This window comes from Neolamprologus brichardi, chromosome 12, assembly GCF_056152115.1.
Source record: "Neolamprologus brichardi isolate AB-2024 chromosome 12, ASM5615211v1, whole genome shotgun sequence".
In the NCBI taxonomy this organism is placed as follows: Eukaryota; Metazoa; Chordata; class Actinopteri; order Cichliformes; family Cichlidae; genus Neolamprologus; species Neolamprologus brichardi.
Window position 1 is genome coordinate 12,101,821 of NC_142115.1, and position 25,082 is coordinate 12,126,902.

Sequence of the window (25,082 nt, forward strand, 5' to 3'; positions counted from 1 at the left end):
AATTAACTTTTTATTTTATTTAATCAATTGAGGTACTTAAACTGCAACACAGAAGTACTGTAGACAATGTATCGCTTGTGTCTTGTCCCCAGCTGTGCAATGCAAAGAGCGCAGTATGAGAGTTGGTGCTGCTGTGGAAGGCAGCGAGAGCCGGGAATCGACCAGACCTAATTGTCCTGCATCAAGATGAAAAGTAACAGCGCGGTTAAATACCGGAATTCCGTCTATTTGACTTTCAAAATAAAAGCTGAATGTAGTTTTTGGGGGGCTTTTTAATGCGCAGACCTAGCATAAACGTTAAACGAAGATATGTAGAGAATAGAAGCTGAACATGTCATGTGAAAAAAGTGAATGACTCAATAAAATCCGCAATTTTTCCAGATGAAGACAATGTGCGCCCCCCCCCCCCCCCCCCACCACACACACACAAATGCATTGAAGCTCAGCTAAGTCTAGGTATAAGCGTAGTCAAAGCGATGCATAGTACCTGCCCTGAACATAACAACGTGACGTTTGCTCCCCGCTGTTGCTGCACTAGCACCCCGCTCCCAACTCCTCTTTTTATCATTTCTAAGAGGTCTCAAAAGGGGTCTCACTTATTAGTCGACCTTCCTGGGTAATAACCAGCAGTAATAACGATCCCTGTTTAGTGTAGTCCAGTAAATGTACCCAGCACATCTTTTTGATACCAGTACCAAGCAACTGCATCTTCTTTATGTGAAACGTTACCGCTTTGGGCTTTTAGTTTCTCAACAGCAGACCGGAAGCTCTTAGTGTACTGTGTGCAGTTTTGACAATGTTCCGGGGGATACGCATATTCTCTGATTTAAGGGGGGAGGTGTGGAGCTGCTCGGACTCTCGTTGTTTAGCCGTACCTCTCCGCCGGGAACAGTCGAAATACTTTCTAGGATTGATTTAAGCGTCGTTCTTTTGTATAAAAAATAAATATATGTATAAGACTGGAGGATATTTCGTGTTCGGATATTGTGTTAGAGCGAGCTGAACAACTTTAGGACAGTTTTCTGAAGTGGGGAGACTGAATTTCATCGCAAGCGAAGCCTTTTGGGATAAAGGGACTGCTGCATAGCCTGCGCTCTCTTAGTTTCTTCGGACGTGTTTACCCAGGTAAGAAAGGGAGAAAAGACGTTAGAAGTTAAAACTTCACAATTTAACACCATTTAAGAAGTTTTTCCGCTCAATTGATTATCTTTCTCTCTCTTTCTTCTTTTTTTTAGTTGAACTTTTTTCCCCTTCTTCTGTCGGAAAGTTTGTTTAAAAGAAGAAGAAGGGGCGAAAAATATGCGCAAACCTGTTAGCTAAACATCGAGCTTCGTTAGCGGGATAAGTCTGGATAAAAAGTTTTCGGGGAAGTTTTCCTCCATCCAATCTCAGCTCATGAGTCTTCCTTATCTCACCGAGGCTGGCTGTTTCACGGCTCCCCGCCAGTAAGGTGAGCTGGTCGTTTTATTCCTTCACTCCTTGATTTAGCTTCATTTTACTGCTTGTTTACGTGCTAAAAGGGGGCTTAGCTGTTGTTTGCTATTGCGCTGTTTTAACGTTATTGGAGGACCCTGAGTGGAAGTTAATTAAAGAACTGGGCAAGCAGACATTTAACCACATGTTACACTTGAGTAAATGGTCTTTGGGCAAGAACTTAGTGTTTTGTATTTTGTATTTTGTAGGCATGTTTCTCTTTGGAGGGAAGAACAGTTTTCATGGGGTGCGACACCCACAAAATCTCCAACCATGCTTTAAAATGTGAGAGTACAAGCGTTAAAAGAGCCAAAACGTTGCCTAGAGGCCTGCTAAAACTGGTTTGGGTTTCTGTCTACAGCCACAGCAGGCGCCGTTAATCACATTAGATAAGTTGCTTGGATAAATTCTAACCACATCAACGAGAACACTTAAAACAACAACAACAACAACAAATGCTCAAACTACATGTGATGCTATTATTCCTATTTAACGCGTCGAGTTTGGTTTAGCGGATACATAACACTTCAGTGTAATCTCCAACATTTGTTTGTTTCTTTCCTTTATTGAAAAAAAGGTGTGACTTATTTAGAAATGTTGTTTGATTACTTTTATTTTGTTTTATTTCATTTTTTAAATTTTAAGGTTTTGCCCATCATTACTTTTTCTGGCTGGATCTGAAGGGGCCAATTAGATGCAGCGTGGTGCTCTAAATGTTATAAAAGCAGAGGGAGAAGATGGATGGTTTAGTCCACAGGGACTTCACCAGGGTGGAAAAGTTTTTTTGTTTTTTTTTCCAGAGCCCTTTAATTTACTAGGCTGCTGCTCTCCCTGGCAGAATTATTGTCACTTGAGCTGTATGTTTCTATTTGCCATAAATAAATTTGGTTGAGGGATTGCAGTGTTTACCTTGAAACATTTTTTTTAAACAGTGACTTGCTCAACATCTTGTGTGGAATCTGTTGTACTCATGCTGCCATGGTTAGAAGTTTTGTTTCTCAAAATGTGTGTATGTGGAGGGGGTGGTGGGGGTGGCAGAGAAGATAAACAGTCACACATACTGGGCAGCCCTGAGAAGCAGTTTGGGTTAAAGTGTTAACCAAATGGCAGTGTCAGATTCAAATGGTCTTTACTTTTGACTGTAATCTCGTGACACCTGATCTCTCGCCATGGTGGAGAACTTGTGAGTCAGATTGCATGGCTGCACAGAAAATGACGACAACAACAACAACAGCAAAAAAAAAGGCAGTCTGTGTTTTTGTGAAAACGGTAGCTTTAGGGTAATGGTCTGATGCTCTTCTTCCCCTGAATTTGCGACCATGTGCAGACTGGCCTGCTGCTGACTGGAAGTGCACACTAAACTGGAAGGGGGCTACAGAATTTGGGAGCTGAGGAATTTTCTGCATGGATGGACAGTGAAATGCAATTATGGTGTGGGTCATGTTTTTAGGTTTGCCCGAAACCTTTGTCTTAACATAATGAGAAAAGCTGTCTCATGTGTTTTTAATTTGTTTAGTGTAAGTTCTCTCTGCGCTGCCAGTGTTCAGGGAAATGCTTTTTATCTTTTAAGAGTGGATAAATCAGTTGGTGAACAAACATTTGATATGTGCCTTTTCTGTAATGCCAGTTCTCTGGCTGTATTTATTTCCCAAGCAGTCCTTGTTTACAAGCTAAATGTCTTTCTGCACTCCTTTTGAATTTTGGCCTCAAAAGGTATAAAAACTGGTTATTGAATTAAAAGGACCTATGTAAAACCAAATTATTAGACAGGTACTGGTCTTTGCGTGTCAGTTAAATGTTGCTACTACCAAAGAGTGGAGATTTGCATTTCAACCTTGATGTAAGATTTTAAAAAGAAGATGTTTATATACTTTCATCCACCCCAACTATTAGGCGAGTTTTAGTTGCAACAGTACAGGACTTTAGTGTTTGAGAGTTAGATATTTGATAGGTGTTCAAGTTTTCTTCATTTAGCCCATTGTGGCATCATTAAGACAGAGTTCTTCATTTTTATTTATTTATTAAATAGGGGAATAATTGACATGAATACACTCAATGTGTTTAAATCAACTTTATTTTTACCTGGAAATGATCATTTCTTCATTTTCAAATGTAAATGACAAGGGCTGCTTTTTTTCCTTTTTTTTTTTTTTCTTTGTAGGCAAATGTCATGTTTTTCATTCTAGTGTGCACTCTAATATGTAACTAGCTCTTTTAAAATATTCACATACCAGATACAAAGTTTATTATTTGTGCTATTTATAAAATATAGTACCATATGAATTGAAAAAGCACAAAATTGATGGATGAAATTCTTCAAAGGAGGAAAAAAATGAGGTGGCATATTTTCCCATTGAGTAATAAACTGAAAATGGTGACTTTGAGTCATTATTGTCAGGCTGCCAGTGTGTGGTTCAGTCTCAAATCGCAAGTTCAAGACCAGCATGCCTTGGATGTGCGTAGTAAGACAGTGCATGTCTGACTAGTGCTCCCAAGACTATGACAAAGTGTCCTGTCACACTTTGAAAAAGCGATTTCCTCCTCCTTCCAAATATTGTCGTAGTGACGAGGGACTGGGGAACGTGGTCGGCTGCTCGTTGCGGTTCCTTCTGTCCGGCAGCAGAAGCATTTTCTTGGAGGCATCCCAAACACTGACTCACAGCTTGGAGTAGAGATGACCAAGCTTCTTTATCCCTCTTGGACCCCCCTGACCCAGCTCAGCTGCTGGAACACTAGGCCATTCTTGGAAAGTGAAATTGAATTGGTTTTAGGAGAACACAATGACGGCTTCAGTCAGGGAACACTCATACAAGTGATTACCCCTTAAAGAAAACCACAGCTGCTTCTGTGCTGGACTTTGTGAAAATATTAACCAAGCTTCTTTTTCTTTTCCTTTTCCTTTTTCTTTTTTAATCAGATGTGACCCATCTCTTTGTCTTTTTACAGAACGATTGGTTTTTAAAGTTGGAAAAGTCTGTCATCCGAGTCTTGTCTTTGACACTTATTAGCAGGTTATGCGAGCAAATTGCTGCAGCGGGTGTCATTCTGGGTTTGGGAAACAAAACCAACTGTTGGGTGATAGATCTTCTGTTTCCCTCTCTGGAAATGATGGCCTGACAGTCTTTCTCAATAAGGGTGTCACATAACAGGCTGTAGTATGTTGGATCTTTTTTTTTTTTTCTTCTCCCTTTTGTCTTTAACAAATTCTGTGAAGCAGATTATGAGCAAGTGTTAATCTGTGTGGCCAGATGCTGCAGAGGCGATGATTTAAGCAGATGTGCATAAGGGGGTACAATACAAGCACCTAAAACGACAAACCTTGCTATGTTGTTGTCGGGGTGCAATGACAATCTTTAAGATTTCAAGACTTAAATTGCTACTTTGAATTGAAAACATCAAAAACATTACATTCCTGTGAACTGAGCATGACACATCCAACATTTGTTTAAGTTATCAGTGGGAGTCTGGAGCACTGCAGTTTCTTATCACGATTTTCTGCAAGCAGGCCTAAATACTGAATTATCTACCTCAAACCTCTTAAACATACAGAATATTCTCTACTTTTTTTTTCTTTGTGGTCATGGAAATTCCTTGTCAACAAACATTTCATGAATTAGAGTTTATTTTGCTGTTCTCACATCAGGTTTTGCTAGTTCAGTTTAGCTTCCTGAACTGTTTTACACTGAAATATCTTGGACAATGAACTGATTTTGATACATTCAAAATAAATAAATATTATTACTGAGAACAAACTTGTGAAGAGTTAAAGCTTGATAATGTCATGAATTTATATATATGTATTTAATTTTTATTATTATTTTTTTTTTTAAAGCTGTGGACTGTGGATGCACTGCTGCTAATGTCCCAAACACCTGAATGGAGTTCCAGTCGCACAAAAGCCAACAGTCGTAGCTCCCTCAGCAGGATGCTGATGAGGCCAAGTATACTTCTGTTTCTGGCTTTATTTGCTCAAGTTTTAAGAACCCAGTGTCGGCCTGCCAGCACTGATGAAGGTAAGGTGCCTTACTAAATTAAAGCTAGTTAGACTTGGGTTTTCTGAAGTTCTGGGTGTAGTATTATTAAAGATCGTGTAACTGTTTGAACTTTATAAACTTATTAAGTGTGACTTTTCCTGACTCTTGGCTTGAGAAGCAGTTCATTGATAAGCCAAAGCTTTGTTCTTTGTACAGGAATGTAATCCTAACACACTCCAGACTTTTGTGAAGCCTGTCCTTTACAGCATCAGTGCTCCCTCACCACCCCCGTTTGCCTGAGTTTGAGTTGGTTAATCGCTCTCTACTGCGTCATGTGTAATACAACTGTGTTTCTTACTAATTTATTACTAATGCCTTTTTCTGCCTATTCAAACCAGTTCCTTCAATGTTTTTAGAAGTGGATTCACAAAAAAAAATCTTACACACCACACTTAAAATGGCACACACAAAAACAATCTAAACGGGAAACTATTACCATGAGACTTTCTGTGAAGAATTTAGCCCAGTCTTGCGGTTACACAAGCTCTGTTCTGAAAAGGGGAAAGAGGCACTGAAATCAAATCCTTAAAAATGTGTTTCTTGGACACAGTCCAGCGGTGTAATAGCTGCCTCAACTTGTGGGTAAATGGGTTTGGATGTTTACACTCTGAAGTCGGAAGTAGAGAGCAGCAAAAGAATATGATAAAGCCTAGCATTATAATGGAAGTAATTACGCACAAGGGTCTCTTTGGGGTTTTAAGCCCTAAAATAAACCTGGTGTTTCTATGTTTAAGCTAGCAATGGGACAGTGAGGACTAAATGACTTCCATCTGTATTCCAAGGGCAGCTCTACTACCTAGCAGTCCTCCTTTGTAATGAAAAGGTATTTGTTGTCACTGAAAGAGGAGTTAACTGCCAGGGAACTATAAATTAGCCTGTTTTTGAAAAAAGATGCTATGCTACATGAAACCCTTCCTCAAGGATGGGCTTTCGGGGAGCATGTTTTTCTTCCAAGGTGAGCCATAAATTTCCACCAGGGTGTGGGGGGTTTGTCTTTCATTTACACTCCACCCATTCTTGATCACCAAATGGCCAGGTACTATCTATAAACCTCATTGCTTTTCCTCTTGCTCACCCACTGACTTTTGCTTGAGTTTGGTTCACTCCCCCCCCTTCCCCCCCCCCTCCCCCACCACCACCACCTCCCGTTTCCCTGCTGGGTTAGGGATGGCTTCAGCTGTCGACGAACAATCACAGCAGAGGCATTTGGTTGCATTCCTTTTGTCTGGGGTGGAGAAACAAAATAGTTATATGGAAATGTTCTTTTTTTTTTTTAATGTATGCTCCATTGTTTGTCTTATTGTGTTTTGCTGGGTGTTGTTCACATAAGAATAGAGTATTCCCTGAACAAACTAAGTTCCTTGAATTTCTCAGGAGGTCATGTGAAGGACTTAAACTTTCCTTCATTTTGAGCACTTGAAGCAACTTTTACTGTTTTGTTTATGTTTTTAAACTATCTTTAAAATCATTTGAATCTTCTCATAATGTTTGTTTAATTGCTCTCTTCCTGACAGTTCACTGTCTGGAAGTTATCTTTCTCTGTGGATTTGTTTGACTCCATCTTGTGCTGTCTGTCAGAGTAGAAAAGCACTGACCCTTTAGCTTTTATAAACCAGAGCTGCCACAGTCTTGAGTAAGACTCTTTTCAGACAGAAATGAAAGCCCAGAGGAGCAAAGCTCTGCTGACGCTAGAGTAAGACTAAAGACCAGTTTTCATGTGAAGTTGCTTTGCATTCATATCAGACTTTTTAGGTATTCTGTTGAGACTGCTGTTCACACAGGAAGTTTAAGGCTGCTTCCACACTTGGCACCATTTTCAGTTGAATGTGTATATTTTGTTTGTTAAATAAAGAGCACTTGTACTGTTTCAGAAATGATCTGGCTCCATACTAAGAAGCCTCAAAAAGATCACGTCATTGTTCATGTACATGCCTCTTGCTCATATAGACAATAGTAGCATGGTCAAATGCTGGATTTAAACAGCACAACGGCCTCTAGCATACACTAATCCTGCCAGGCTTTGCCATCCATGTGTCATTAACCAACCTAAATTGGTTGGTTTAGCTTTATTCATATAAAGCTGTGTTGGAAAATATTAAACCTGTACTAACATTTACAAAATGTTCTGACTAAAAGTATGCCTTCATTCAGCTTTCTTCCATAGAGCACTGCTGTGTGTAATGCAAATAAATTTAGGATGGTGTGATTTACAGGGGAAAATAACTATGTAACTAAATAACTGGACTTAAAATTGGCACCACTCAATTTGTTTTATACAGTTGGATTTGGTAACTGGAATTTCAATGTAAAACTAGAAAGTGCATTTTCTGAAGAAACTGCAGTGTGAATGCTTGAATTTGAATGTATGCACTGAAATGAATTAATTGCTGAATTTAAGTTAAAAATTTTGAATGAGATGAGAAAACCAGAATTTTTAACCTGAAAACAAAAGCGCTGAACTGCTAAAACCTGACATTTACACAGAAGAAGTTGGAAAATAGCTGAAAATGTTTTAAATGTAAATTATAGTGTTTAAGATGAATCTTGGCAGAGTGAGAGAGAGCTCATTAAGCAGGCAGGTGTGAGCCTGGTTGCTATAGTGACTGCACCCAATGGCTACATACACACGCACACAGACATGTACCTCACTTCTGCTGCTTAAAATGAACAGAAACATCAGCCCGAAACAAATCGTTCCCAAATGAAAAGTACATGTCGTATTGACAAAATTCTTTCACCGTGAGCGGCAGCAATGTCTAGTCTACTGAATTCAGTTTTCATGCCTGTGGAGTTTATTATATGGACATGGTGACAGTGTAAAGACAGCCTGTACTTCTGATTTTCAAACGAGCTTTCTGAGTCATTTTAACATTAGAGTCTATGGAAGAGTTGGAGGGAGGAGGCTGTGCATTGGTGACAATTATGAAAAAAACATAACACCTATTACAATAATAAACACATTGGATGAAAGAGGACAGCGATGGCTACGTTTTGAGGGTAAAATGATGGCGGTAGAGCAAACGCTGCGGACACAGCAGCAGTTTTAAGAAAAGATTTTAAGATTAATTCCCCCCCTCCTCTCACTCTAGCAGTTGAGCTGTCTCACTCTAGCACCAACATTCTGTCCCATACACACCCATTATAAACTTTGAAACGGCTGAAAAAAGGGATGAAACTTAAACTGGAACTGAAGAAAAAGTATAATGGATATTGAAAAGATAAATACAAGTTGAATGTCTTGTCTTCGTTTTAAAGTTTGAATGGTGGCTCTATGTCAACGTATGTGGAAGTAGATACAGTTTAGAGAGTTGAAAGTTGAATGAGAATTTGAAGATTCTCCCATTGAAATACATGGGAAATTTTTGTTGAATAAAGTTGAATAAAATTAAAAATATAAATGTTAAAAATGAGAAAAATACAAGCAGTCATGTCCAAAAGAAGAGGAATCTAACGGTGTTTGAATGGTTTTTCTAAGTTGAACGGTTTTGAAGGAGTTAGATGCCAAAAAACATACGGAATATATAATAATAAAGATTACAACAACAATACTGTGAATGCTTTTACAAGCATTCACACTGAGAAAAATGGTTAAAAATGGATAAAAGTGTGATATTATTTCTATGTAAAGATGGTAATGGTTAAATAGCCCAGTCCAACTTACCCTAATAAACCTCACATAAGAAATGTTTGTGGCCTTCATGACTTGACTGAAGTGTAATAAATAATTTTTCTATTCAGTATTGTATCTTGATCTGCTTGTTTGGGGTTTTTGTTTTGTTTGTTTTGTTTTTCTCTCTCTCCCAGTGGGGATTTAAAAAAAATTGAGCTTTCTTATTACATGAAGTTGGGGAGAATGCCAGGGCAGTTAAATTCACATGCAGCATCTACTGGAAACCCTAAAAGTTGATTCTTTTCATCTGGACGTAGCATTTTCAGTGGATGAGTGACGAAACGTTTCTCCCACTGAAAATGCTAGGTCCATACAGTAATTTTGGGAATACTTACCTGGATTAAGCATGCATCAAGACATCTACTGGAAATACTAGAATTAGTTTAGGAGAGGGTACTGGCTGTGTAGCACGCGCAGTGGCTGTCCACTCACTAGCAGTGATTTTTTTTCAGATTGTTAGCTGTGCTATAGATGGATATCGCACACACTTTCTACTGGGGAGCTGGCAGGTTAAACAATGTCTGAGCTTAATGTCAGACATTACCTCTGTAGGGTAATGTCTGAGGAAAGCAGTGATTCTGTGAGATTGTTTTTGACCTGAGTAAATTCATAGTGGGTTTTATTTTTTAATTTTTTTTAATTTTGTTTTTCCTGCCAAAAAGGCTTCAGCCACCCCCATTTTCTGAAACAAATTATTCATTGAGAATATAAAATAAGCCAGTCATATCCTCTCCAGCAGTTTATCAAGCAAGTGCTGAGCATATAAAACACTGACATAAATAACAATTTTTGACTTCTAGCAGTAAGTTCCCTCTCTCATCCACAGCTACTATATTTTAGCCAAGATATGATATACTTGATAAGCTAGATAAGCTGCATTATTTTCTCAAGGCCTAAACTGTGAAGTTGGCGCCTGTGGAGTCTTTTATAATCCAACGTGAGGCAGTGCTGGAATTTCCCTACGGTTTCAAAGGCAATCTCTTAATTGTAGTTTTCTTTCTGAGCTAAAACATTTGACTTCTTTGCTGATGTTTGGTGATAATGGTTTTGGATTAGATGCTAAAACAACCATGTCAGTCTTAGTCTTTCTTTTGCCTGCATGTACCCCAATTCTGTTTTATCATGTACAACTTGTGTAGTCTAGTTAATCAGTCAAGCAGGGGGGGGGGGAGAGAGTTATGAAACCAGGGCTGAGATTTTTTTATTTTTATTTTAAAGGAAAATAGTTAGAAATCCAAACCACTGATAAAAGACAGAACTGTGATATAAGAGAAAAGTAATACTCCTACAAATGGGGGAACACAGCCTCCTTGCGTTTACTGTACATGGACTAATCATGCTCACTGTCTTGCATGGTCACCCCCCCCAAAAGGCCCCTTTTAGAGCTATGGAAAGCCCTGCAAAATCTTTCAACACCAATAGTAAAACACAGAAAATAGCTAGGTTCTTTTGAGATCTTGGGTTTTTGTGTTTTTCTCCTTTAAAGACATAATATGAGGCTAAATGTAGCTGAACTAATTTGAATGACACTGCACCAACTTTGCTTTGCACACAGTAACCCTTGTAGCCCCCCACCGTTAATCCATGCTGATTGCCAATGGTTCATTTAAGAATGAAGAGGTCCTCCACTGGAGTGCTTTAAGGAAGGACACTCACTCTTTGGGAGCTTGCTAATGGGCATTGTCCTATTCTTTTGCTTCCTGCCAGAGCTACTATTGTCTCTTATCAGTTCCCTCTCTACATCACCCACCCTTTCGCTCTGGTGTGGTCAAATCAGCAGAGGAAACTTACCATAGCCATTTCTGTCTGCCACTGCAGAGCCTCAACTAGTCTGACTTTCCTGCATTCAACCATCACTTCAGTGAGAGCAGGAAATCCCAGAAGTCATTCACGCGGCATATTGCTTCCTATGTTGTAGTCAGAGAAAGTTCCACAGACTGGCGCCAACTCGCCTCTTTTAGTTAGTTTTGCATGTTCGGGCTAGTGAGCTTTCCGCCCCTTGTTTAAATGCCTCTCACTATGTTCTTCTTGACCAGAATTCCTTTCATAATTTGTGTAATTAGGCTGATTTTAAATGATGTCAGTCAATTTTTCCAGTTGGGTAAAAGAACCCATGGAAGGCTTTTCCAGGTGGGTTGCTTTCTGAAACTATGGCGCTTGATCCTTTTTAATCCAATCATAGTTGCAGGCAGATTAACTGAGATGAAACATCTGCAAATACAGAGGTACTTACCTCTGCATGAAGAATTGAAACAATATTTTGTAATAGAAGTTCAGCTATGTGGCAGCAAGGCATTTACACAGAAAATAATGTTGGCTCTGACTTTATTTTTAGAAAACGATTGGGTTCGTTTGCTAAAAACGTGTTTACATGATTAGTTTTGAGATGGTTGTCACAGAAGCACACACTGTCCTGACCGTGCCTTACAATAAAACAAGTAAATTTTACAGCTTTATGGGTGTTTTACGATGTCTGCAGTCACATTAACAACTGGGATGTTGACAATCTTATCAGTGGCATCTCCGGGCAGGGACAGAAACGTCACACTGTGCAGAAACATTGTGTCCATGTGCAAAGCTATAGCTGGTTACTATCACTATGTCCATATCAAACAGTTTCCTCAGCTTTAATCTTTTATACAACATAAACATCAAAATCTGTCTGTTTACAACACTGAATATTTTTCAAACATCAAAGACAACTTTCTGCTTGTTTCTTGGTGCACGAGCATACACACAACGTTCATTTAAACTGACTGGGACACGGCATCTATAGAGATGCTTTTTTTCTTTTTTCCCTCTCTCGCCATTTTAGATTTATAGAAGGTAAACAGCTGGTGCCAATAACCTGGATTATAAAATCTGTATTGCATCAGTACTGTAGTGTCTTAACATGTCATGTTTCTGGTCTGTAATCTGACTTTATACTTTTTCAGAAAAATGTGATCAAATTTGTTCGTAAAACACAGGACTGTGGTTGAAAAGCAGAGGAGCACACTTAACATAGGTGCAGTGGACTCTTGGCAGAGTAATGCACTGTGTGATGTTGGGTCTCAGACAGGCATTAGATAATGACAGTGGTAAAGTGTAGCTGCTATCATTAACACATATTTGTGTTGATTTTATCAGGCAACGTCCCAATTATGAAATGATTATGTCAGCTGTGCCCTAATACATACTTGCTATGATGCCGTTTAAGATAAGGAGTGCTATTTGTCCATGTTCAGTTTTGTCACTATAGAGAGGAGTCTCTACAGATCAACCTCAAATCACTTAAGGCAGGGCTCCAGCACATGAAAACGTGCATAAACGTGCTTCTTTCCAATGTTGCAGTTGCTGAGTTTTCAGCAAGTTAGACATGTGACTTTCCTGTGTATAGATGGCTGAAAACAAGATGGTTTATAACCAGATGTTGTTTAGCTAATATTATGCAACACTTACCAGCAGAAAAGTTCTGGAAATCCTCAAGTCTCCTTAGTGTTTCTGTCATTTTTGAGTGAGCTTTATTTCATTGATTTGTCTTCTTTGACAAAGTTTTACAGTCTCCTTCAGAATAAGTAGTTGTGGACGCCTTACACCCAGCATTATGAGCTAAATGGTGATCTGACAGCCTATCCTCAATAGATGAATGCTGGTTAGCATATTTTTTTTTTATTCCTGATTTATTGCTAAATGTCTTAGTTAAAATATACTGTTTACACCATAACTAGTTTGTGTTCAGAGGGTTAAAGGTCATTTTCTAAACTAGGCAGTTTATGAAGAAGAAAAAGTTAGCTACTTTTTGGTCGTTCACATGACTCGTTGAGTGCGTGCTACCATTGACTAGCCAGTTGGTGGCATAAAGTCTGGCGTTAAATTTTCAGATGGTCTCAGCTAGCTTGGAACCTCGGCCGAGCAGGTACTTGATAAGTAACCGATACCAGGAACTACCCCTAATAGAAAATGCTAAAAGTTGAGTCAAGCTGAACCTGACTAGGTACCAGTGGAAAAGAGGCATAATTCCTCTAAATCAGGGACAAGCAGTACATTTAAAAAAAAAAAGAAAAAAGATCAAATATTCAGCTCACTACTACTTTCATAAATGACATCACAGTAATTTGCCACATATGACCAATAAGCAGAAACTATCTTCGTTCTCTCTACTAGCGTTTTGCTCTCTGAGATCTACACTTACATTAACTTGCATCGTTTTTGTTTGCTCAATCGGATTATGGTCAAAGCTGCACTCTATTATGTCACTGAGAGTCTAGATCCCACAATGCAGTGGAAACCGGCTGAAGCAGCTACATTGTTACTGTAGGGGAAATGCGACTAATGTGAATGCTAATAGTTCTCACATGAAAACAGCATTTTCAGATTTAGCACGAGCCTAATGTGGACGTAATCTAAATTTCTCCTCTGCTTTCCCCACTTCAGTTTTGTTTTTGAGGAGAAAGTTGATCCTACCCCCTGGCCCCTTTTCCTGCTGGGATTAAGAGCCTGTCAGACATATGTGATCCAGGAAATACCTTAACTAGGCCCAAGTGGGGTCACCATAGCAACTGGCACTAGAACCTGCCACTGCAGGCCCTCTCTTGCTCGCTCCTGTGCACATGCTCACTAGCCTGCTCTCTCTGCTCCCTCTTCCCCTTTATTGTTTGGAGTCCTTTGTTGTTATGCTGGGAGGGATTAGTCAGGTTAGCTGATGTTGTCCTGAGGTTATTCTGTGTAGATGTGCTTCCTGTTTTGATCAGTAGGTAGTGTTTATAAAACAGTGTGCATTGAGAGGAGTAGAATAATCACGTCTTGAGGCGGGGGTCTTTCATCACTCTGGGATAATTCAGTTTCTGTCATAATGCGGAAGGGACTATGTAGAAAATGGAGAAGCAGGACAAGTATGATTACTGTTGTTTAAGCTTTTATTCTTCCTTAGATGGAAGGAGATGCTAATTAGAGATGCAGTGATTGGTCAGTTATTCAGTTAGTCAATTTACATGAATTTAAAAGTATTTAAATAACTTAATGATGTTAATTTATTGTTTCACATAAAGAAAGATGGTAAGATATCATTTTAGGCTTTGAAAAACTGGTATTTACTGACACTAACTCTGTGGATGTGAGAGGCTCAAATAATAAAGTTAGCCATTTCACTTAGATGATTTTGCTAGTGTACCTTTTGGCCAGGAAGTGTGATTCTAAAGTACGTTGGTCAGTGATGAGCTTTACCTCTAGAACTAGACAGACAACACCACACGATGGACAACATGTCAGCATAATTGGGTTACCTCCCTCCTCCTTGTGTACTATGTAGTCATTTAGAACAGAGGGGCTCAGGTGCCTTGCTTCATGACACCTCCCCTCCCTTCATTCCTCTAATTGAATTTCACCTTCCTCTTTCCAAGTAGCTCCTTGCCTGCCTCAAGATAGGGCCTTGACTGGGATGCAATTTAATTTGGGAGAGCAGTTGCGGAGATGCTATGATGGAAGAAAATCAACTGGTTGTATTTCTGAAGTTTACAGTACAGAGAGAGTCTTTTTTTTTTTTTTTTTTTTTTTTTTTGGTGAGGGCTTTAAAATACTAATACATGTTACTTATTGTGACGTGCTGATTATTTTTATTTATTTATTTTTTCCCCCCCCAATCAAAATAAACCATTGTTTTGGGGGTTTCAGGTGACAGTAGTTTTATTTGTTTTTCCCCCTTTTCCCCTCTGTTCATGAATCTGTATGATTGAATGACTGAAAGCATAAAGTCACACAGTGTTGTATAGCTGCTAAGTAGAACTTCCTTCATTCCTCTGTAGTATCTGTGGAAACGCAAGCCGAGCTGTACACCCTTTCCATTGGGGATCGTCTCGATCTCAGTTGCTCTGCCAAGGACTACCTCCATGCTGTCAACTGGACCAAAGAGCATGTGGCTGTAGTGGATGGAGAACATACACGTATCCGCAATGGCCAGCTGGAGATAGAGTCTGTGGAGCTTACTGACTCCGGCCTGTACACATGCACCACCTTTGGCAACCACAGCATCTACTTCAACGTGACAGGTAAGGTTACCATTGTTTTGTGCAGAACAATAGAATAGATGCACCTTGGTATGATAGTAGTTTGGCGGATATGTCACAACAGCTAAATGACCAGCAAGCAATTAATCTGTTTTTGCATATTTTGTTTCAAGAGTTTTGTGCTGTTACATTTTACTACAGTGTAACATGTAGTGTTGAGTCACAGAGCAACAAAGCCAGGTTTCATTTGTTATGACTAGCAGATGATGTGTGACTTATGGTAAATGGTCTGATTCTTATATAGCGCTTTTCTACTCTCCCGGAGTACTCAAAGCGCTCTATACAACACGCCACATTCACCCAGTCACACCCATCCTCACAAGCACTACCTCTATACTGAGTGCTTTCTAACTACACTCACACACATTCATACTCTGATGGATGCATCGAAGAGCAATTTGGGGTTAGTATCTTGCCCAAGGATACTTGGCATGCAGACTGGAGGAGCCTGGGATCAAACCTCCAACCTTCCGGTCAGTAGGTGACCTGCTCTACCTCCTGAGCTACAGCCACCCCATTTATGTGTCTTCATTAGGAACCCCTGGTGTTTATTCTGCATATGGCACTTCCACATGCTTTTACAATGTATGATATTAATACTATATATTAAAATTACAAATCGCAAGAAAGAACTGATTTTATAACAAAGTGAAGTGTTGTACCACTTACTGATGCTACTTGGCGTATGCCTTGTTTAATGTAAACTGTACCCATCATTCCGTCTGTCTGTTAATTCATAAATGTGACATTTTTGAAAAATGTTTTAAATGTTTAATTGCTGCTGAGGTGTTGTGATTAAGAATAAATTGAGTTGTTCTTAAATTACTTCCTGTTTAATAGTTCATATCTCGGCTTCATCTGAGGACGATGACGATGGTGAAGAGTCCTCATCGGAGGAAAACAAACTGCTGGGCAGTCAAAAGCTGATGCGTAAGTGTGCTGAGCTCTTTAGGTGAATCAGCAGTGACCATTTGTTGCAGCAGCATTAGCTACATAAAGTCACAAGCGTATGAGTAATCGCCTGAAATGGTCAGTGATTTGAGAGCTTTAAAATTCAATTATCGTACCGCCATGTGTGTGGGTTACATCTGGGCAAATGATTTCACTCTGAATCAGAGGGTTTTTACTACCTCAGTGACAGCTTTTACACAAAAAATAGTCTCTGGTGACTAATCTTGGTTAACCTCAGATGTCCTCCAATTTGTCTATTGAGTGATTAAGACACTCTGGTTTCATTTTTTTGCTGCTGCTGCTTGCTCTGCCCACAAAGAATGCAGCAGCCTCGAAGCGTGACAAGCATGCTGACCTTGTTTTGTACTCTTGTCTCCAAGAGCTTTATCTCCCAATGCAATTTGCACATTGTGGTGTAACAGAGGCAAGAAAAATCATTCAGGATTAAGAGTATCAAGAGTATTTTTAGATAATTTTTCAAATAATAAAATTACTGCTAACTTTTTTCTCCTCCTTATTTGTCTCAGCAATGGCTCCACAATGGGCTCATCCAGAAAAAATGGAAAAGAAGCTTCATGCTGTTCCAGCCAGCAAAACTGTAAAGTTTAAATGCCAGGCCAGTGGCAACCCAACTCCAACTTTGAAATGGTACAAGAATGGGAAGGAGTTCAAAAGGGACCATCGTATTGGAGGGTTCAAGGTTAGTAATTAAAGAATTTGGTGAATAGCTATTTCATGTCGATACTGCTCTACACAGTCCTTAATATTTCTTAATTTCTCCACACTCACTCAATACAAATTTCTTTAATTTTTTTTTGTCAGTGATATCATCTTCACATTAGATCACCACCCCGTCCCTTGTACTTAAGCTTTTTCTGCTAGTAAAAAGGAGAGACAGGTTTTCATATCTTGACCCGAGAAACAATACAGGATGAAACCCTATGCTACAATAGGAACTTTTTGTCATAGCAATACTTTGAGGTGGGGAATCCTAGACATCCGTTAGGATATAGGAAAACATTGCCTGTCCTAATTCTGGGTATCACGATCTCAGACTGGCAAAAAAAAGTTCTTCTTATAAAACATCACTGAAAATAGTTTTAATTACAAACTATGGTATTATTTAATTACATGTCTTAACTGGTATGACTTCATTTTAAATATTTTCATGGTAAATTGTAATTTTATGGGATTACAGTTCCTTTTTAGATTACAGTGTTGGATTCTCTGTGAATAACTGCATTCAGTGGCAGTTTCCCTCACAGGTGTGGAATGTGTGCATGTTCAGACACTAAGAAACAGCCCTCCTCCTGTCCTACATCTGCTCTTCCCATCAAGGTGTGGGCTAGTCCAGCCTTGTCTTGTGCTTCCCTTGCACATCTCCCTCTCCAGCTGGGACACATTTAGGAGTTTCCTCTCAGCTGCCTGCTGCCATGGTCAGCCCCACCCCAAGTCCCCCACCTAGCCAAGCAGCACATTTAACCATAGGACTGCCATGCTGGGTTTTTTGTGTGTTTTGGGTTTTTTTCCCCCCTTCCTTTCTTCCTTTCTTTTTCAGTCAAGGTGCAAAGGTCTGCATCTGCGATTGGGGACGTCGACCATATCTCCCACACTTCTTAATTTTATGGTCGGGCTTCTATTGTTCATATCGTCTGCATGGCGACGTGCAGGAGGGAGGAAATAATGTAGACCACATGTGTATGAACCCAAGCACAACACATCTGGCAGCAGGCAGCTGGACTCCCTCACCACTTTTTTTTTTTTTTTTTTTTTTTTTTTTTTTGCTAAATAGGGGAAACCGTCTGTATATATGCATGTTTGATGTTGCCATTGCCTTAGAGGTTTGTTGGCTAATCACACACTGCCGGTCTTGGCAGATTTATGGAGGAAAAATTATAACACGTCTAAGGAAAAAAGGAGCCAGACATCATTTGGCGCTAATAAGACATGTTGGGGCAAAAATATACGCACATAACCATTTCCAATGGCAGCTGTAGGACAAAGATCTGCTGCATTAAAACTTTGTCACAGGAAGAGGGTGTAGTGTTATCTTATTATCATCACATCACACCTCATTATTAGCTATTGCTTTAAAATGAAAAAAAAAAAAGTGATTTATGATCATTCATATTGGGAGAAAACAGATGGGGATTCAGATGAATGTTTTCCTGATTAACATCTCTGTTGCCTCATTTGTAATAATAACATTTTATTGAATATTTGAGTTTTGAGGTCACATCTTAGAAATTGTGGGATATCACATTATTTTAAGCTATTTTATGGTGGGCTGAAACTAAATCAAGCATTTACTGCAAATTAAAGAATCTCCACCCAGATCTAATGTTTCAGTTACTGACTCATAAAGTTACTACTTCCTTCAGATTTACATTTTAGCCATGAAGTGCTATTGTATAGACATTAAACTAACTTTTTTTTCTCTAAATCACTTTTAGGTCCGTGACCATATGTGGACCATCATCATGGAATCTGTAGTGCCCTCTGACAAGGGAAACTATACCTGTGTGGTGGAAAACAAGTATGGCAGCATTAATCACACCTACCAGCTAGATGTAGTCGGTAAGATTCGTAGAAATTGTTAATTGTATGTAACTTTCCAGTAAAACTGCAATTGTTGTTTTAGTCACCTGTTGAACATTTGTGAATCTCAAGTTGGTGAGCACTTAGTTTTCTAACTACTTATCTGGACCGTGTTCCCTGGACTCGTTGCCCAGTCCGTCAAACCACCAGGCACAAGGAGATCATGCAAACTTAACAATCGTTGTCTCAATATAAAAAAAATAATCATAGGACTCATGAATGGCAGCAGGGTCTACAAATATTCCCTGCAGAAGTCTAAAACAGGCATTACTTGTGGCAGAAGTGATGGGTACAAGTAGAAGAGAGAAGTGATTACTCCTCTAGGGCCTACTCTTTGACTCGCTCTTGCACCATTGGGCTTTATAAATCATGGTTCCACTTCCTCCACCACCGGTGTCCCCTGGGCTTTTCCTAGCCTCAGGCATCTGAGCCTGATGAACATTAAGATTGTTCCACAGTGTGGAGAAAGCACTGTCACAAGTGCTTTCAAAGTCCCCCATGGATGTCTCGGTAAGGAAATCCTCCACAGCTGATATCCTGCCAGGTTCTTGGCCTGCAAGTTTACTTTGGAGAGTTATTAGTCATCAAAATGGGTCTGCAAGAACATTTCACTTCACCGTAACTGCACCAGAGGAGGCATTTAACTTGCTTTCCTGCCTGATAACTCTTAATAATTACACAACCAGCATATAGCTGAGGATGCACTCACATTAAATCTCCATTATGGTGTGTAATTTAGAAAGTGTAGCCTGAAAAATACAGCGTCAAACCAAATGAGTAAGCCTTCAGTCCCAGTCATTTTCCAGTAATAAAGCAGGTGACAGTAGTTTTATCAGCTTTTGTTTGAAAATCAGTCACATTTTTGTACACACAGCTTTTTTATTTTATGCGCTTGCTTTGCTGATGACCAAATGTCAAAGGTAACATTTGTCTGTTTTTTCCGGTTTTGTTGCAGAGCGCTCTCCACACAGGCCCATCCTGCAGGCTGGCCTGCCAGCTAATCGCACTGCAGTAGTAGGAAGTGATGTGGAGTTTGAGTGCAAGGTGTTCAGCGACCCTCAGCCCCACATTCAGTGGTTAAAACACATCGAGGTCAATGGGAGCCGTACTGGTCCAGATGGGTTACCTTACGTCCGCATCCTCAAGGTAGGAGATTAGTCTGTCATCCTGAAGCAACAGGCCAAATTCATCACTTAAAAAAGTATTACAGAAAGTAACATACAAATTACTCCACGCTAAGGAACTTCACTTTTTATTTTTTATTTCCTTCAGTTGTTTTCTATAACTGTTAAGAACTGTCTGTGAAGTTTTATTGTTTGCCTTTTTAACTGTGAAATAACCCACACAAACCCCTCAGATATCCTGTGTCGACCTCCTTTTTCTTCTGTGTTGCACATAACTTGTTTTTGTTTCCAGCATTCTGGGGTCAATAGCTCGGACGCTCAGGTGCTGACCCTCTACAATGTGACAGAGGAGGAGAGCGGAGAGTATATATGTAAAGTGTCCAATTATATAGGAGGGGTCAGTCAGTCGGCCTGGCTGACTGTCATCAGATATGAACCCACAGGTAACCACCATGCTGTAGCACAGGACGACACAGTGGAGGCACTTCTAGGACCACCTGGAAAAACTAGACCCGCATAACTTGAGACAACCTCAGCTGTTTCTCTCCTCCCTCCCTTCCTCTATCCTTGGTGCTCCTGACTGTAAATGACGCTATGGAAAATTCCCAGCAGAACAGTTGAAAGTGTTTAGTCTCAGGTTTATGTTGGACCAATTCTCATTCCTGCCCCAATCCTGTGCTATGCCCTCCTAATAAGGGCCTCTCTTGCCATCTTCCATTACTCTCGCTCCCTTGCCCTTCAAAGTCCTCCGTACATGGTTCACCCCCTCCCCACCCCACCCCCAAATGTTTATAGTTTGTGTGATTGTGAATTTGTACCTTGATTTATAGTCCTCTTTTAAATCTACGCTGTCTCTGCAGTGTAGTAGAAAACCATATTGTTATCCTGCAGGCACTGCCCCATAATGTAACTACATGTTGGGGTAATGTAGTTCATAATATCTGATTGGTATGCTTGGCAGCAATGCACTTTGTAAACACAGCGTATTGATCTGCAACAAGATACTGCTGTGAAGCAGACTATATGTAATGGGCTGTAGCTATATCTGGCAATCAGTTCTGATGACTTTTTCGTACTGCAGTAATTTCAGTTAAAGTACCATTGTTATTTTTATTAGTGCCAAATTGAGCACTAGTTTTGGCAGTTGTAGAGTAAAGCAGTCGCACCAGTCTGCAGGTATATATTCCCACAATGTTGCTGCAGCAAAGTAAACTATAACATAACATGGATTCAACACAGGGCTATAAATACATTGTAAGTGTGGTCTGTTCTGCTGTGGAGTTTCCATGCCCATCTCTTGCATGTAGAGATGCGACTAAGGTATTTGATGTGGTGATGGTGTGGCCCTGTGTGGGGTTCCACAGTACAAACTTAACATAACCATCTTTCCACTAACAGATACAGGAGGGCTCTCTCTGAGCAGTCCTCTGCAGGGGCTTTAGGTGTTACCCTTTTGGGTAGATGGTGTTGGATCAAGGAGGAGAACGCTCCTCCATCCACTTTCGCTTTCAGAATCCTTTACTCGTGGTCCCCTTTCCTTCTTGGGCCTCTTATTGGGTGTGCTTCCTTTGTTATTTTCTAGACCGCTGGCGTTAACACCACGGACAAGGAAATGGAAGTCCTTCAACTGAGAAATGTGTCTTTTGATGACGCTGGGGAGTATACCTGCTTGGCAGGCAATTCTATCGGGTTCTCTCATCACTCTGCATGGTTGACCGTTTTTGAAGGTATCAGTGGTTCTGTCTCTCCTCTATATTCCCATTCCTTCCCTTTTTCAACGCAAGCCTGGCTGTCCACCTTCACATTTTTACCAGTTCTGGTAAAAGTGTAGGGGGAAGCCAGGGCACATTACAAATACTAAAAAAAACTTTGTTCTCTCTCTGTGCTCAGCATGGTTCCTGCTCAATCTAAATTCTTTAGATGGGCGAATATGAATCATGCTCTACTGTTTCTTAAATGATATCAGAACATACCAAACAATCCAAGCACTGTCCAGGGCCAAAGGGTTTTTTTTTCTGTCTTCTAGGGCAGGAATACATTTAATGATCACTTTTTTTTTTTTTTTCTTTTTTTTTAAAAGAAGGGTTGTTTGGCAGCTCTGATAAGATTTCACTTCAAACTGTCTCTTCTGTTCTTCCCTTTAATTGGTGTTTGCATTTGGTTTGCTGTTAAGCTGATTTTCTTTGACAAGCTCTACAAATGACATGTTTTGCTGATGTCATTTCCTGCTGTGAGCACAGCGGCTGGTTTTGATAATTGGCTGTAGTGGATGGTCTCATTCCTAAGGACTGGAATGGGCATTTGTCCAATTATCAAGCTGCTTGTCAGTCAACTTCTTCACACAAGTGTAGCTCTCTTGTGTTGCTGGTGTTGGCTAGGGATGTAACTGTACACTTCAGTCTGTATGGCATCTTTGGTTTGAGATGTACAGTTTAACATATGGCACAGATCATTTGGAGTGGGTTTTTTTGTTTTGTTTTCCCCTCCTAGCTAGGCAGGAGGAGGCATTTTTCATTGGTAATTCTTAACTTATCCAGATATAAATATTCATCTAAAATACAAAATTAAGCAATTTGGGTAGACGATGGGAAACTAGAGTAAGTCTTTCAAGAATTTATATCCACTATGAGCAAGCTGTCTTATTTTGAAAAAATAAAATCTGACATTAAATTGGCCCTTATTTTTATATTTATATTTATATTCTTTTATTCTACTAGAGCAACTTTTTGTGCTGTAGCCCCTGAGTTCATCTTCTGCCTTAATCAAGCTATTTTAGCTTTCTCTCCCTTTAAAGGCCACCATTATTTTAAGCCAGCTGTATTTTGATTGGCTGTCCTCTGCAAATATCAGCCAAAGCTGCATGCCTGCGGTGACCATAGTAAGGATATCCCCCAAATATAAAGAGCCAAAGCAGTTTGAAGCGCAGGTTTTGGCTCCTAGAATTTTCTCCTGTAAGAAAAACAAACTCGGAACAAATATCCCTAATGTCCAGCTCCTAACTATAAAGCTACATTCCAAACCAATGTATGATCAAACAGTTTTTTTCTCCTACTAAAACTGGAATCCATTACACCCCTATTTACTGGTATGACTAAAAGTTGGTGTTTTCACAGTTTGGGAGGAAAAAAACAAGATCTGAACCATAAAATTTGTTTTTAAGTTTTACCTTTTATCTATTTATTTGCAATGTTTTTCTTTTTTTTGTGAAAAAGTTGTCACAAATACATTTTGTATTGATCAAGTGAAGCAGTTAAATTACCGCACTGAGCTCATGCTTTGTGGTTTGCTGCTTTAGGCCTACAAATAGAAACAGACTTACTTTTTGATGTAGAAATAATGTGCAGTTTTGAAACATTATGTGTGAAGTGCTCTACTCTGTGTGAAAGTCCGAGTCTTTGTCACCGTTACTCTTACATAGTCATTAATACAAAATGGTTCCCAGCTAAATTTCTGCACTGCAATTTATGGTATATCCTCAATACACAAAGTATTTAAAGTAACACCCTGAGTTTGGGGGCGTTCAATTCCCATATGCCTTGGTGTGTAAGGCTCTGACTTTTAGACATAGACGTGTGTGTGGGTTGGTGGGTGAGTGCGTGTTTGAGTAGACTGTTTTTAATTTGTGATAAATGGGTGTGTTTGAGTATGCAGTCAGTTTATTGATGACAGCTGACCTTTTTCCCTCCCTGCTCCTTGTCACCCTGCCCCCTTAAACCTAGCGCCCCCACACTACTCTCCAACCAGCCACACCTACCTGGAGGTGGTCATCTACTGTGTGGGCTTCTTTTTCATAGCCGTTATGATTGCAATTGCAATTATTGTCAAGATTCGCACCACCTCCTCAAAGAAGAGTGACTTCAACAGTCAGCTAGCCGTCCACAAACTGGCCAAAAGCATCCCTCTGCGCAGACAGGTAACAGAAAGTAGATAGGGGGTTTGGAATATTTATACTTAACTTATATGTGTGTGTGTGTCTGTGTGTGTGTGTGTGTGTGTGTGTGTGTGTGTGTGTATAATTTATTTATGTAGTTATTTAAATTCAAAGATTTTCAGTGTTTATGTTTGACGTTTGTGACTTAATTGCACATTTTCACCATACCCCTTTATCAGTACCAGCCTAACACTTAATGTATTTATGGAGCTTTCAGGCTCATTGTAGATCCTTGAATTCTTGTACATCAGGTAAGTTTATTTATTTAAGGAGTGCTTAGACTCTGGACCTGGCATGGTACACAATGCCTGGACCACAAGGGTAGTTTTTACATGGTACCTTTTTATTGTTTGTTTGTTTGTTTGTTTGTTTGTTTGTTTTTATCCTGTTCTCTGCTATACAAACTCCTAAAAGTGTTGGTTCCACTGTGAGAGGAGTAATGTCACTGTTTCTTACCTCAGGTGTCTGTGGACTCAAGTTCTTCCATCCACTCTGGAGTGATGCTAGTCCGTCCCTCCCGCCTCTCTTCCAGTGGCTCTCCGATGTTGTCTGGAGTGTCCGAGTGTGAGCTGCCGCAAGATCCTCGCTGGGAGCTTCCTCGGGACAGGTACATCTAAGGCTAAACATTCAAAGATTAGGAACATGGAGTAAAGTAAAGTTGCTGCATTCACATGGACAAAAAAAGTTGTTGTCAAGGTAATCTTATGCAACACACTTAAACTGCAGGCCTCAGAGTTGAGGCAAGAGTTTATCTCACACACAGTCGATTTGGAGGCAAACTGCACTGTGTGTGAAAAACTGTCTGGTGCCTCTTCTCCCCGTAGACTTGTTCTTGGGAAGCCACTGGGAGAAGGATGCTTTGGCCAGGTGGTGATGGGGGAAGCGGTTGGTCTGGACAAAGAAAAGCCAAACCGTGTTACCAAGGTTGCAGTCAAAATGTTGAAAGGTAAGTAAATTGTTCTTCAGTGGGTACACAGTAGATTGAGGAGAGTGATTTGCTCAACTGGAATAAGTTCTTCACTGTAGAGTTATAAATTTAACTCAAGTCCAGGCAACAGGAATGAGAAGGCTTGAAAAAAGTGATTAACAGATTCTGCCACTGGATTCCAGCCATTGTACAAATTGGAGAGGGAAGTAAAAAATTTATTAGGACCCTTGACATCCTATATAAAATAGTGTCCTTTAAACTGCACGGCAGAGTGAAGATTCAGAGAAAGTATTGTTTATTCTCTCGCACTTTAAGTGCTTTTCCCCGGG

General features: G+C 39.9%; 1 protein-coding gene across 5 annotated transcripts in view; it reads left to right on the forward strand.

Moving 5' to 3' along the window:
• The first annotated feature begins 814 nt into the window (after positions 1-814).
• fgfr1a (fibroblast growth factor receptor 1a) overlaps positions 815-25,082 on the forward strand; it is a 28,439-nt gene continuing 4,171 nt past the window's right edge. Inside the window, exons 1-12 of one of the 5 annotated variants that reach the window (XM_035913080.2) lie at positions 816-1,125; positions 1,236-1,450; positions 5,306-5,486; positions 14,961-15,203; positions 16,062-16,151; positions 16,700-16,872; positions 18,626-18,749; positions 19,726-19,916; positions 20,187-20,337; positions 23,614-23,813; positions 24,287-24,432; positions 24,650-24,771. In XM_035913080.2, coding sequence (XP_035768973.1) covers positions 5,333-5,486; positions 14,961-15,203; positions 16,062-16,151; positions 16,700-16,872; positions 18,626-18,749; positions 19,726-19,916; positions 20,187-20,337; positions 23,614-23,813; positions 24,287-24,432; positions 24,650-24,771 — 1,594 coding nt within the window. In that variant the 5' untranslated portion in view covers positions 816-1,125; positions 1,236-1,450; positions 5,306-5,332. Of the gene's footprint in view, positions 1,126-1,235; positions 1,451-5,305; positions 5,487-14,960; positions 15,204-16,061; positions 16,152-16,699; positions 16,873-18,625; positions 18,750-19,725; positions 19,917-20,186; positions 20,338-21,476; positions 21,622-23,613; positions 23,814-24,286; positions 24,433-24,649; positions 24,772-25,082 lie in introns of all 5 variants that reach the window. The other 4 variants (XM_035913081.2, XM_006803170.3, XM_006803171.3 and 1 more) reach the window with 4 other exon arrangements.